General features: G+C 44.3%; 1 protein-coding gene across 1 annotated transcript in view; it reads right to left on the bottom strand.

The window, feature by feature from the left end:
• C7 (complement component 7) overlaps window positions 1–14,859 on the bottom strand; it is a 49,547-nt gene that overhangs the window by 4,009 nt on the left and 30,679 nt on the right. Inside the window, exons 12-16 of the mRNA XM_015409328.1 lie at window positions 13,685–13,856; window positions 10,605–10,692; window positions 9,996–10,128; window positions 8,958–9,149; window positions 2,801–2,915 (exon numbers count right to left, since the gene is read on the bottom strand). Of these exons, the coding sequence (XP_015264814.1) occupies window positions 2,801–2,915; window positions 8,958–9,149; window positions 9,996–10,128; window positions 10,605–10,692; window positions 13,685–13,856 (700 nt within the window). The remainder of the gene's footprint in view (window positions 1–2,800; window positions 2,916–8,957; window positions 9,150–9,995; window positions 10,129–10,604; window positions 10,693–13,684; window positions 13,857–14,859) is intronic.

Consider the following 14,859-nt stretch of genomic DNA (forward strand, 5'->3'; position numbering starts at 1 on the left):
GGGGCGGGGGGAAGACCGGCCTGCGGGGGGCGGACACCGGCCTCGCCGCTGCCGCCGCCGCCTCGGAGAGATCGAGGGGTGGGGGGGTGGAGGAGACGGGGCTCTTCTCCCCCCCGCGAGTATCGCGGGTCCCCCTCTTGTAACCGTATAATTTGTTATATCTTAACAGCAGCTAGAATATTAATAGCAAAGCGCTGGAAAATGAAAGGTACACCGTCTATAAAGGAACTTAAACATAAAATCCTGGAAGTAGCAGAAATGGATAAATTAAACAATGGATTACAAAATAAATCTCAAGAGTGCTTCTGGGATAGATGGAAACCAATCTATGACTGGCTAAAGATGAGAAAGATAGAATAGAATTGAAACGAGGCTAGTTAAAAAATGAAAGATAATGTAATAAAAGTTTGATGATTGTGTATAAGACTGGATGAAGACTAAATTGAATTGAAATGGGACTAATGAAGGACAGGGAAAAACAGAAAATGTCAAAGATAAGAGAGGAATGTGATGTTATGGAGGGATTATATGATGTTATGTTATGCTATGTTGAAAAAAATGAAAATAAACTGTTAAAAAAAAGCCATGCAGCGCAGGGAGACCAGGCAACTTAGTTACACACACACACACACACACACACACACACACACACACACTTTCAAGTACTAAAACAGTCATGGGGGGTAAGGTGTGGGAAGGAACAAAATCACCTGGTTCCCTCACAGCACCTTTTGAAGTGATCTTATTCTTCTGTAAAATGACCGCTGCCCAGTGCCCACAGGTCGAACTCTTGGACACCATAATGTCTAGTTTGGCTCTCAGCCAAATGCAGCCCAATGTCTCTGGCCAGCCAGGTGTTGGGCAACCTCTGCAAGGGCCATCCCTATTTCCGCAGCTTCAAGCAACTTGGTTCCTTCCAACAGTCAAAAACATCGTGCCTGACCTTTGCTGTGTCATTCATTTGCTCGCTCTGTTTCAGCCTGTGGTGTATTCTTAAGCCGCTGACAATGCAGTCCTGAGCAGAGTTACATCCTTCTAAGCTCGCTGATTTCAGTGGACTTAGAAAGGGACTGCTTAGTATTGTGCTGTGAATAAACTCGGAAGAACAAAGGAAAGGCAGGCAAATATTGCTTGGGCTGGGAAACCCATCTCGAGTAGCTTGTCATTGTCCCCAGGCAGATTCTCCAAAATGCTTCACAAGAAGAAGAAGAAGAACTGACTTATGGCAACCCTATCTATGGGGCATCCCATGCAAGAGACAAGCAGAGGTGGCTTGCCATAGTTTTCCTCTGGGCAGCAACCCCAGTCTTCCTTGGTGATCCCCCATTCAAAAACTAACAATGGCGATACATGCTTAGCTTCCAAGTTCTGAGGAGCTCAGCCTAAGCTGGCCATTTTAGGCTACACAAACAAGGTACCAAACTGTGAAGAAATGCACTTTTCTCCCCTTTGGAGGTTTGAAATGAGCAAAACCTTCACTCGGCGTTTTAAAAGTTTTTTCTCCCCTTCTCTGGCCAGAGAACAGGCAGGAAGGGGGAAAGTCAGTTCAATTGCTTTCCAGACTTACCTCAGCCTACCTTCACACAAATGCTAACAGGTCTAGCTAGAGACAATTGGATGGACCAGTTTCCCCCCTCCTTCTCCAAGCAGGGAACAGAGTTTTGGAGGACTTTAGAGTAGAAAGCATCCAGGAAGAATCTCCAGGAAAAGCTTCTCTGACCTGGCCTGACCTGGTCAGTGGGTGGGGAAAGGAGAGGTGATAAAACTCAGGGGAGCAAAGAAGAAGGTCTCTTTGCTGATGAGTCCATCAGAGCAGACATAACTTTTAACTGAGGTCTGAAGGAGGTGACCGTTACCATGTGCTGGCCTGGACAGTCGGAGGAAGCTGCAAGGTACTGGTGACTCTGCAGAGATCACTAACATTCTAAGCCTGTCCTATACTTTAACATCTGATAGTGCATGTATAAAGTGAGGGACAGAGGAATTGCATTTTACCCATTTCTTTTGAATCCCTTGCTCAGTCTGGTGCTGTAAAAGTATGCCTGTGAACATTTTGTCATTAATAAATACTTTATAATTTTTGATGCTGGTAGTGGTTCTCTGTACCACATAAATCTCCACTGTCTTGGACAAGGCATTTTAAAAGAAGAGCCAGGGGAAGGCAGGCAGTTGGCCAGGGGCACACAAGGCAGTAAACAGTCCCTGTGGTGACCAGACGCTGGGCAGCAGGAGACACAGAGGCAAGGCCTCAGGACTTGGAAGGGAAGCTGGGCGTCCTGACCCTGCCAGTGGGTAATTCCTTACAAAGGCCAGGTGGTGGCAGTGGTTACCCAAGAGAGAAAGAAAAGCCTCTCCAGGTGTTGGGGAAATCCTTGGAGGGCAGAGTGGAACAGGGCCTGCAGGCCTGAGTTGGCCCATTCCGCCACACAAACTATTGGTTCTGAGAAGCCCTCCACTTTATTTCACAAGCTCCTTTGCGTTTGAAGCCTTAAGATGCTGAGGGGGAGTCGCCGCCAGGCTTCTAAATCTCCAGAATACATTTTCTCTCTCCACATTTCACAGATCAAGCAAAGCTGAAGCTCTCCATTCACCTTCCATCTCTACTAAGACCTAATGACAGCTCTGCCAAGCCAGGTGGAATGATGAACCTAAGTCAGGGGAACTGAGTGAGCCATAATATAAATGAAACTCAAAGATTCCTCCGAAGCACTTTAATCTGTCTCGGGCTCATGTCCTTGGAAATTTAATTTTGTCTTGGATAAAGATGAGTGAGCTATTGCAGACTGATGAGGCGACTCACCCACACTCCCTGGGGAACTTGCACACACAGCTTGTCTGCTGAACTTTCTCCCATGGTTGGCATTCAGGCTCCACTGGTTCTCTGGGACTCAGGCTCGGCTGGTTCACGCTGGGCACTGGAGTGAAAGAAGGAGCAGAAAATCTAGAATGGGATGGAAACGCAAAGGCAGCATTCTGCCCGCTACGCCTGCCGGAATTGTCTTGTGGGGGCTGTTATTCATGTCACTTTCCACCAGTGTTCATCATGGACCAAAGTAGTACTTGATTTCTGAGCCACAGAAATTAAACCGGGGCTGGGGCTGAGACTAGTCTGGGAAGCAACGTGGAAACCTGCGGCTGACATTTCTGAGGAGTCTTCTATTGCTATTCAGGGGGTGACGCAGAAAGCAACACGAAACTGATAAACCATGACATAAAAATGACAAACTGTACTACCCACTTTACACTTCAGAAACATGTACTTTGCAAAGTAGTCCTCCTACGATTTTAGACTGCTCATTCCCTGGAAACAACATCTGGCTTTTTAAAAAAGCAGCAATACCAGAAAGCCTGAGGCTCTGCACTCTGAAGAATCAACAACACCCAGTGTGGTGTAGTGGCTAAAGTGTCCGACTAGGATCTGGGCAGTCCAGGTTCGAATCCCTGCTCTGCCATGGAAGCTTGCTGGGTGACCTTGGGCCAGTCACACACTCTCTGCCTAACCTACCTTACAAGGCTGTTGTGAGGATAAAATGGAGGAAAGGAGAATTATGTAAGGTTGTCTGGGTCCCCACTGGGGAGAAAGGCAGGGTGTACATGAATTAAATAAATAATAATAAAACGGACAACGTTTTGGGAAAGGATATTTTAAACAACAGGTCCCAGGCCATACTCTGAAGGCACATGATGTAGCAACTTTGCTGAAACAAAGCAAGTCATGGTCTGGTCGGTGCCTAGATGGAAGGCCCCATGGGCACCCTTCACATATGTTGCACTATTCATTTAAAAAGCTTTTAAGAGGAGACTAGATACATTCATGGAGAACAGCAGTGCAGTCCTAAACAGATTTGGTGGTGGTAGAAAAGAGCAAGAGTCCAGTACACCTTAAAGACTAACAAAATTTGTGGCAGGGTATGAGCTTCCATGAGTCACTGCTCACTTCTTCAGATTCAGATTTAGTGGTGGGAAATGCTGTCAAATCACATCTGACCTATGGTGACCCCGTCGTGTTTTCAAGGCAAAAGACATTCAGAGGTGGTTTGCCATGGCCTGCCTCTGCCTAGCAACCCTGGACTTCCTTGATGGTCTCCCATCCAAACAGTGAACAGGGCAGACCCAGCTTAGCTTCTGAGACCTGACTGACTGCAGGCAGACCTGGGCCATCCAGGTCAGGGCAAAACAGATTTACAACCTTCAAAATCTACCGAAGTCAATGGGGCTTGGAAGAGTGCAATGTTGCTTAATACCGCACTGTAGGTCTATCAGCAGACTTTTAGTGGTGATGGCAAAAATGAAACCTTCAGGTTCCAAGGCACCACATCTCTGAAAACAGCAGTAAAGGGTAGGAAGCTTCTGTCTTTCTTCTGTGCTTGTGATTCTCCCAGAGGCATCAGTTGGCAACTGGGAGAAACAGACTGCTGCCCTGGATAGACCTTTAGTACTTTTATGTGGGATGGTGCTGCTACTGTTGGTGACAACCCTGGGATTCGATATAGCTAAAATAGCTGGTTGTCTATGTAATTCTCTTTGAAATTGAGTTCCATTATACAGCTGCTTATCCAGAAGGCGAGAAACTGAAACGTCTATATACCTAGGAAAGGTGTTATTCGGCTTCATGCTATTGTTGGTGACAACCCTGGGATTCAATATAGCTAAAATAGCTGGCTGTCTATGTAATTCTCTTTGGGTTCCATTATACAGCCGCTTATCCAGAAGACGAGAAACTGAAACGTCTATATACCTAGGAAAGGTGTTATTCGGCTTCAGGAGATTTTTCACTGGTCATCCTCTGCTTGATTTATGACTGCAGGAGGTCTTTGGACACTTTCATTGCATTTAAGCAAGGAGAATCCACTGGTTGGATTTATGTGCATACCTTGTTATCAGCGCCTGTGAGCGCAATTACTGTTATGTTTATCCGCATCTCTGTGTTGAAGTATGATACACCATGAGCACATATGATTATATTTGGAAGCACTGTATTTGTTTTGGGTTGTGGACCACCAACTCATTATAGATGTTTATTTGTCATTTAAACACTTACTTAATAGATCCTATACTCAGACATTTCAAGTGCATTTAATCTTTGGTGGTCTTCCTATGGCATTTTTCTGCTGTTTTTTACTTTAGTCTCATTCGGCAGCACTTTTCTGGCATTCTTATGTTGGGGGAGGCATTGGATGTAGTGAAGCTGTGTGCCTGACAGCCCTTAAATCACCCTCGTTAACTGGATTTCTGATTTGGGAGGGTTTGAAAGTTGCCTTTTCCCCAGAACATCCCTTGTACACTTTGGGGGCAGGGGAAAAAAATCAAAATATGGGCGATGAAACAAAAGCGAGAGATAAATGTACAGCATAGCTCTTCCGATGCTTGACAGCCTCATCAAACTTTGATGCCTGGCATCTTTATTGCCTTTAAATCAACTCCTGGGCCTGAATAGTCCCCCCTGAAACATGGGAGGGATTTTGATTTTGCCCAAAATTAATTTTCTGTCTGTCTCTTTATACTCCCCTGGAAAAGGAAGGCTGTTTGCAGCGAGGCACGACGGAATCTATTGATTCCTTTCACTGTGTCCTGCTGGAGTGAGGCCAATTATGTTTATGTTTAGTTTAGAACCTCTCACAGAAACCATTAATCGAGCATATCCATTTTAAATTTATGTTTTTAAGACATACAGCTTTTTTGTGCATCTCACTTTTATCTCCTCTTCCCCACAGTATTAGGACACAGACACAGACAGCTGTAAAAGGGTATTAGACAGATTCATGGAGGCTAGGTCTATCAGCTGCTACTAGCTGTGGTGACAAAGGAAACTGTTATGTTCAGAGGCAGCCAATCTCTGAATACCAGTGCCAAGAGGAGACATGAGGGGAAGGCCTCGGCATATAAACAAGCCCCTGTAAACAGGCTCTGGGCGGCTTACAAAAGACAGCAGAATGTGCCGAATTAGCATAAAACCATGCCCTGTTGTTGGCCGTCCAGAGGAACTGGTTGGCCATTGTGTGAGACAGGATGCTGGACTAGATGGACCACTGGTCTGATCCAGCAGGACTCTTCTTATGTCCCTAGTCAGGTACTTTGATGACCTTTCTCCCTCACATGGAGCATAATGGTCAGCATCTGGGACCTTCAGCTGAATTCAACGGCCAGCAGTACTAAAGGGGTGCAGGCCATGGCTCCGGGGCAGAGAAGCTGCTTTGCATGCTGGTTCCATCTCCAACATCACCAGTTAAAAGGATCAGGGAGTAGGTGATGTGAAAGACCTCTACTTGAGATCGTAGAGAGCTGTGGCCAGTAGTTATGGCCTACACAGTTAGAGACCAGGCCTAATTAATCCTCAGGTTTTTATATTATTACCCCCAGCCTGAACATCATGAAGCAGGAGAAAAAGGGCCATGCCCAAGTGCCAGTCCAGGAGAAGGCCCCCCAAATTCCTGCATGGCCCCAAATGGTGACTAGCTAGCCCTGTGATATTGAGGGTGGGTGGCTGGGTTAGCAGCAAGTGGCAAAAGGCGCAGCACGAGGTGAATCTGCCTTTCCATTGGATGGCTGTTCCATCAGTCAGCCAATCCGGCCTCAGGCTTCATTTGAAGCTGGACTGGGGCAAATCAATCCACGGTTCTAACAGCACCGAATGCCACTTATTCAAAAAGCTCTGCTTCTCATTGAATCCTATTTCTTCTGGCTTAATTCTGCTATCTGATGTATGCAGTCAAGATTATATTTATACCTACCAGTCCAAATCAGCAACACACAGAATGGAAGTTTACCAGATGTCATCCCATGAGATGAAATGCCCTCCTTGATCACAGTTCCTCCTTCTATCCTATGAAAAGTTCTTTTGACTCTGTTTTTTGTTCACACGTTGAAGCTCCTTCACTTATTTATTTATTATTGCATTTCTATCCCACCCTCCCCGTGAATGGGCTCAGGGCAGCTCACAAACAAGGGCAACCATGTGCCAATATAAAACATTAAAAACAGAATAAAAACAATCATAATTAACAATAATAAAGTGCTCAGTGATGTTCATCATTCAAATCGAATCAAGATGGTGACCTATAGATATTACCCAAGAGCCCGATTCAGCGGTACCAATCCATTGCGATACTGTGGCAAGATCTTTATAATGGGCCATCCCATTACCCAGTTATTACCACAAAATAGTTGTTGGTGGTGGTAGTGGTGGCTCCTAGTTGAAAGGCTGGCGGAAAAGCTCCGTCTTGCAGGCCCTGCGGAACTGTGAGAGGTCCCACAGGGCCCTGATCTCCTCTGGGAGCTCATTCCACCAGGTAGGAGCCATCACTGAAAAGGCCCTGGCCCTGGTCGCCGCAAGCCTGGCCTCCCTGGGGTCTGGGATCACTAATCGATGTTGAGCTCCCAACCATAGTGCTCTCTGGGGTATGTATGGGGAAAGGCGGTCCCTCAGGTAAGTCGCTGGGTTTAGTTTCAGCCGGCTCACTTAATGGCCATGCTGTACTCCATGGGTGACCAAACTTTTAATGTAAGAGCCACATAGAATAAATGTCAGATATTTGAGAGCTGTAAGATATGAACAATTACACACGTTTTTATTGGAAAATATGCAATTTTGCTATTTATTAACATTAAATGAGACTGCCAAAAATAAAAACAAAAGGGGTAAAAACAGATATTTATAATGATATTTAAGAAAGAGAGAAATGGAAAGAAACAATGTAACAGGTGGAAAGAAAGGGAGAGAAACAAAGAAAGGAAATAGATGTGGGAGGGAGGAGGAAGGCAGGAAGAGAGAGAGAAAGGAAGGAAGAGAGGGAGGAAGGGAGGGAGGGAGAAAGAGAAAACGGAAAAAAGGTGGAAAGAAAGCAAATAGATGGAGGGAGGGAGGGAGGGAGGGGGAAAGAGATACTGGCCGAACATTGACAAATTATTGGACTGAGTCTTTGTAAAAAATATATATTTCTATTGAAACTTTATTAAGCTGTAGGAATATAAATACAGGCATTAATATATATAACTATTATAAAGAGATTGACAGGATATTGTATAAATAGCGATTAATAAAATAGCACATGGAATTTTAAATAGCAGGGGGGGAAATGGTATTAGCAGAATTGATCCTTTCTGCGGCATTTCCTGGTCCTCCCAGCTATTCCTGTTCAATGCTGTGTGACTTGAAAAGACCCAAGTTGAGGGGGAGGTAGAGGGGACTATCCCAGGAGACACAGCATCCAGATCTGAAGCTTCTGATCAGCCGTTGGAGATTTGATTGGCTGTGCAGTTTTTTTAAAAAAACATTGCCTTGGCAGCAGGTGCCATCACAGTACAAGGATCTTCATTGTGTGAATGAAGGTAAGCCACCATGGAGCCATTTGGTGGCTGGCTCTGCCTCCTGTAGCAGCTGTTTTGTGCCAGCCATTTTGTGGCTGTACCATGCCATGTCGGGATTCCAAAAGTGCCTGCAGGACTAAAAAGGTTGGTATAAGCTGCTCTGGATAGGGATGGGCAGGAGGCACAAAAATGCTGATTGACTGGTGGTTTGAGGGCAAACCATGAACTGAACCATGAACCTAGTCGGGTTTTGCATATGGACCAAACCGGGTTCGTGACATTTGTGCCCAAAACAGCAGGCTGCCCCACAGCTCAGCTGTATCCAATCTGTTTCCTGGCTACTTGGCTGTTTTGGTGGCTTTTGCAGGGAGGAGAAAGCAGGTGTTTAGACCCCTGCTTTTTGCTCCCCACGAACGGCCCTAAATGTTCATAGAGGTTCGTGGCCAGGCTGCAGTTCGTGAACCATGAACCAGCCATTATTTGCCACGAACAAAGGTTCGTGAGACAGTTCATGGTCATTCATAGCTCTGGAATCCTACAGAATCGGCTGTGAAGGAACTGCCAAGTAAGAGCATAATAAATGAATGGCTAGTACCTGCAGGAAGATCAAAGAATCTTTATTCGCATGAAAGAAACATAACAGAACCTACCTCTTCTCCTGCACCGGATATTGTCGATGTCAGGAGACCACTTCAGGCTAGGCTGGCACAAGAGATGACTTTGCCCCTCCAGCTGCATGCCACCTGGGCATGACAGTCTCACTTTCTCACCAATTTCATACCAACGTTTCGCCGGGTCTCTTCTCATTCCTCCTTCTAACACAGGTAATATACAAGCCGTTTCTAAAAAAATAAAAAAGAGAAGCAAGCAAAAAAGTGAGTTTTCTATTCATATATAAGTAGCTATTTTCTCTACCTTTTGGATGGTTTATGTTTTTCTGTGTCAAGGGCTGGGTTTGTCCCTCACCTACCAAAGGCTATAGATGAATCATCCTGATTATGACTAGAGTAATTGATATCAGTAGCCCTTGAGAGCAGGGACAGTAGAATCACACCCCCTTTCCATAATAGTCTTGCTCCGGATTGCAAGATTAGATCTAATGGGTGGAAATTACAAGGGAGTCGTTACCGGCTAAATATCAGGAGAAACTTCCTAACTGTAAAAGTGGTTGAGCAGTGGAACAGATTGCCTCAGGAGGTGGTGGATGATCCTTCGCTGGACGTTTTCAAGCGAAGGCTGGATGACCATCTTTCGGGTTGTAGGTATGTTGTAGGTATGTAGGGCTATCTTTCAGCTATGCTCCTGCAGAGTGCAGGGGGTTGGACTAGATGACCTGCAAGGTCCCTTCCAACTCTAACATTCTACGAATCTATGTATCTATGTTTCTGTATTTTTGTTACACAAGGGCTCCTGCACCTGATGCATTGTGCCAATCATACATTCTTTGTGCCAATCATACACATCCTTGGTACCATTCATACACTCTTAGCCTAACCAACCTCACAGGGTTGTTTTGAGGATAAAATGGTGCAAATGAGAAAGCTGTAAGCTGCATTTGGTCCCCTCTGGGAAGAAAGGCAAAATGAAGTAAATAAATAAATACATGACAGACAGAAATTACAACAGGTGCATCTTTTCCTGATAAATGGCAGGTTGTACTCAACAGCCAGATGTATTGGAAAACATACTCTGGCATTCCATTTGTCCAATGATCCATTGGAAGCCTTCACCACATGTAGCAACAGAATTTCCTACAATTGCATATCCATCATTGCATGTGTAGATGATGCTTTTACCTACAGGATAAGATGAATCTGTATCCTAAAAAAAAAAAAGAGGGGGAAAAGAAAACTTGGGAATCAATTAATGGAAACGATCCCCCCATGTGTACTACCCCAAAGTCTTTTCACTGGAGTTACAAAGCAAATCAAGCAATTCTTTCTTCTTTCCTTAATTTGCAAGGTTATGTTACTGACACAAGGGTCTTGAATTCCTGAGCTCAGACTTTGTATTATGTTTACATGTTATATGAAATCCATGGATTTTTTTTAAAACATGGTTTTTTGATTTGGTGATCTTTTTTATCAGCGGCTTTGGGTTTGTATTTTTGGAGGATACAATCTGAATCACAAGGAAGAATAAAGGATGAGTTTTCTTTCAAGATAAGCCAAAGCCAATGTCATACAAAAACTGTATTACTAAGTAAATACTAATAGTATACTGTTAGTATTCGTGGAGTAAACCAAGTCGTACATATAGGTGAGACTTAGGGGAACATTATTTTCTGTTTCACCTACCTGAACATACCCATTTTCCAAGGGAGGAGGCGGCGGGCAGGATTCTGTACCAAGCCCAGACATATCGAAGCAGTGGGGTTCTATTGAACTATACAGCAAAATGTTTTAAAAGACCATCATTAATTTTTTCTGTAGTATTCAAGAGATTTATCACCCTTCATTCCACAGTGCCTCTCTTCTCATGGACATTTGTTCCCCAAGGCCATTACATTTCTATCACGTGCTTTATGAAGAATTAAAAATTTTATAACAAATTTTTATTTTACTTAAAGCTTGTTCTTACATGGAGTTCCCAGGAGTCTCCAACACAGGTTTATAACACATATCTTCATAAATGTTGCTGCATCTGATCCTCCCAGGCCTATTACTGGAGGGGACTTGGGGAAAGTGAATTTAATCTCAGTCCCTGCTCAGAGATGTTGCCCCCAGCCTTGCAGTAGTTTCAGAAGCTAATTCAGAAATCAGAAATGTCTACAGAGAGGAAAGGGGGCGATTTTGGCTGACTTCCCCCTCCTGCAGCAGACCTTTGACTTGTCTCCCACACTGTTCCAGGGGATCCTCTGACACCCCGAGGAGTAAGTGGGATTTGGGGCTGAAACAGGAAGGGGGGGCAGAGTAGTCAATGCTCCACTGATGGAAATCCTTCCATCAGCAGAAGGTTTTGGTGGGATACAGCCCAAAATTTATTTATAAAAGTGGAGAATCGAAACAAAACAAAAGGCCTGAACCCATACAATATAGTTTTATGGGAGGGGGGGGGAGTGATAACCCGTGCTGAAGATCTATGCCCTGAATGGTATAATCTAATCTTTCCTCCATTGCTAATCCTAGAAGCAATGTATTAGCAGATTCTACGCAAATGGCAGCAGACAATTTTAGGAAGCGGGGTATGGACTCTTGCAGTCCCATGCCATTATCTAAGTGGCTCTCTGAACAAACAAATGATTTACTAGGAATATAATGTATTAGTTTATATATTACTTTTTTGGAAACAAAGTACTGTGCTAAGTTTCTAAAATGAGATACAGTGCCTAGAAGTCCTGTACTGTCTGACTTGGAAACCCTCGTCCTTCATCTTAGAGCTATGACTCCTGCTGCAGTTCATCTAACAATAAACAGAGAGATACTCTGCACATACTGGATTCTTTTTTTAGCCAGAATTCAAAAGGCCCCTCCAGTCTGGTCAAATGCTTTCATCCATGCCCTGGAGATTTCAAGCTTCTCCTCTTTAAGTTTACCGTATTTTCCGGCGTATAAGACGCTGGGCGTATAAGACGACCCCCAACTTTTCAAGTTAAAATATAGAGTTTTCCAGTTAAAATATAGAGCTGTGCTGATGCTTCTGGCGTACCGGCGTATAAGACGACCCCCCACTTCTGAGAAGATTTCCCTGAGTTAAAAAGTAGTCTTATACGCAGGAAAATACGGTAGTTTCTTGTACGGCTTTGGCGAGTTCAGGAAAGCTTTGAAGAAGACCCCCTATGTAGGCCTTTGGGATCACACCAGCCATTATCATATTTCAGGAAATGAATCTTGGTATTGATGGGCTCTGGAGCCAAGATATTGTAAACCTAAATTAAGAATCTTCTGCCATTATGGGTGCTCCATTGCACCGCATATAAAGAGATGGAGGAGGGGTGGGACCATATCACTAATTATAACTTAACTCGGCAGAAAGTAGGATCCCATGACCCTAGATCTGCAACCATTGTATCAGATACATGATCAATGCAGGCCAGCCAATAAATACAACCAGAAAGTAGGATCCCATGACCCTAGATCTGCAACCATTGTATCAGATACATGATCAATGCAGGCCAGCCCTTAAATAGTTTATAATCCTATCAGTATATTGACAATACGTGATTCTGCTTCAGATAATTTCCTGTTTTTCCCCTCACCTCATTTAACTGGAGTTTTTGAATATTTTTGGTATAATTATTGTCCATAATTTTATTTGTTGATTATCCTTATAAAAATCCTTATAAAGATAGCACAGAAATAAAATCAAACAGCCCTATTGAACCATATGTTCTACATCATGCAGTGCCTCAACAGTGCAGTCCTACAAAGAGTTATGCCCTTCTAAGGCCATTGACTTCAGGTGACTAAGAAGGGTGCAGCTCTGTTTAGGGTTGCACTGTAAGTTATCTAAACCAACTTTGCAGTACAAACCTCAGAGAAAAAAGGGGAGTGTTACAGTGATCCAAACTTTGGTTGGAAACATTTCTGGGTTGTTTTTTTTCTTGTGTTGCAATATTTTTATTCACGGCATTGTAGGGTTGCCAAACCCCCCCCCCCGGTTTGCAAGGGGTCCCCCAACACCTACAGCCACCCATCTCTCTCCCTTTAAGTGTGTTTCCTCCCAAGCGTGAACTCCGCAAGCTTGCAGGGAAATGCCAGCTTCGTTCTTAAAAGGGAACCGCAGCTGCTCTTAAAGGGGAAACGCCAGCTGCCGGCTACTTTAAGTGCAGGGAACTGCTGTTTCTGGAGATCCGGCACACGGGCGGGTGGGGCAGACATCCCCAACTTGACGTCATCACGTTGGGGATGCCCCACCCCCTCCAGGAACTCCCCCAAAGTCCCCCGCTGGGGGTGGAAGATGGACTTGGCAACACTACGGCACTGTGAAATTTTCTCAGTTTTAATTAAATGAAATTACCATGCAAATTTCATATACTGGTCTGGGAAGAATGTTATTAGAATCCAGTTGGATATGACATTTCCAAACAAGTACTTAGTTCAGTGTCTATTTTGGTCTTTGAAGCAATATCAAAAGAATGCATTGTTAAAAGTTTTGATTACAGTTTAGTAACATTAAAATACATAAATTCAGGACCTATGAATACATGAAGCTACCTTATACCATGGGTCCATCAAAGTCAGTATTGCCTGCCCAGATTGGCAGCAGCTCTCCAGGGTCTCAAACAGATCTTTCACATCACCTACTGCCTGGTCCTTTGAACTGGAGATGCCAGGGATTGAACCTGTGTCCTTCTGCACACCAAGCAGATGCTCTACCACCGAGTCACAGCCCCTCCCCTATAATTCTATATTTTCTCTCGACACAATCTCTTTACCGAAAATGCTGCAACTCCTCATCCTCACACTGACGGTTTTCAGTCGCTTCTCCAATGCAAGACCTTCCGCCACCACTGGGATTTGGATTATTACAGCTTCTACTTCTTGATTTCCTCCCTCCTGCACAAGAGCTCCAAGAAGACCAGCAGCTCCAACCACCATCAATGACTCCTGCATATTGCCAGGGGAGGACAGGGATCATCTTACAATAGATCAGGCAGTGCACACAATGCAACCACTAGGTATTTAAGTCCTGAGGTGGCAACGACAGTCTCTCCCAGTTGAGGGTAGGTCTTCAAGTATTTGGAACCCATCAGGGGCAGCTAAAATGCTGTCTTGTCCCCAAGCTTCAGAATGGTCCCAGCCACTTCTCTCCCCCCCCCCACATTGTCCACACACACACCCCTCTCAGCTAATCCATAAACACTTTGGAAGAGTCAGTATGGAAGGGATCTCAGCTAATGGGAAGTATTTGAGGATTATGGGGCAAATGGAAATGAAACCAGCAATCTTTCGAAATTTGTAAAATTTGTGAGTTCATCAGCTGTGGGGAAAGTGTTGAAGGCAAACATATTTAGATATCCCCTGACAAAGCTGAGTGTGGAATGCATAGGGGCTTTAAAAAAAAGTTTCATTTCAATAAGTTTTCACTTCACCCCTGCACCACTGGCATTTGGCATCGCCTTCTTTGGTTTGTTTTGGGTACTGGTCGAATGCTTCCTCCTGTTCCATGCAGTTCTGAATAAAGTTTTCTCAAATACACCTGTCAGGGATTTTGACTAAGGAACAGGGATGGAAGAGCAGGCAGGTGGAGAAAAAGGAGACAAGGAGTAGTACAGGGCAGGACATGCTGACTGGAACAACAGCTAGAAGCAGGGGTGTGCAACTCATTTGTTATGAGGGCCGGATCTGACATAAATGAGACCTTGTTGGGCCGGGCCATGTGTGTCATAAAAGGTTATGCCAGGTAGTGGAGATATAAACTTTATAAAAGACACAGACAAACACAATTAAAGCTTTTTTAAACTTTAAATAACACATTTCCAGTGAGTTTGACACCCCTGATAGAGTGAAAAAGAATAGGAGAACCAATGACGGGAAAGCACACATTTGCCCTTGATATTAGGACCAATAAGATTTGCGGAAGTAAGCATGTCCCTCCCCTCATCCCCCC

This window comes from Gekko japonicus, unplaced genomic scaffold (assembly GCF_001447785.1).
Source record: "Gekko japonicus isolate JY-2015 unplaced genomic scaffold, Gekko_japonicus_V1.1 scaffold650, whole genome shotgun sequence".
Taxonomy (NCBI): domain Eukaryota; kingdom Metazoa; phylum Chordata; class Lepidosauria; order Squamata; family Gekkonidae; genus Gekko; species Gekko japonicus.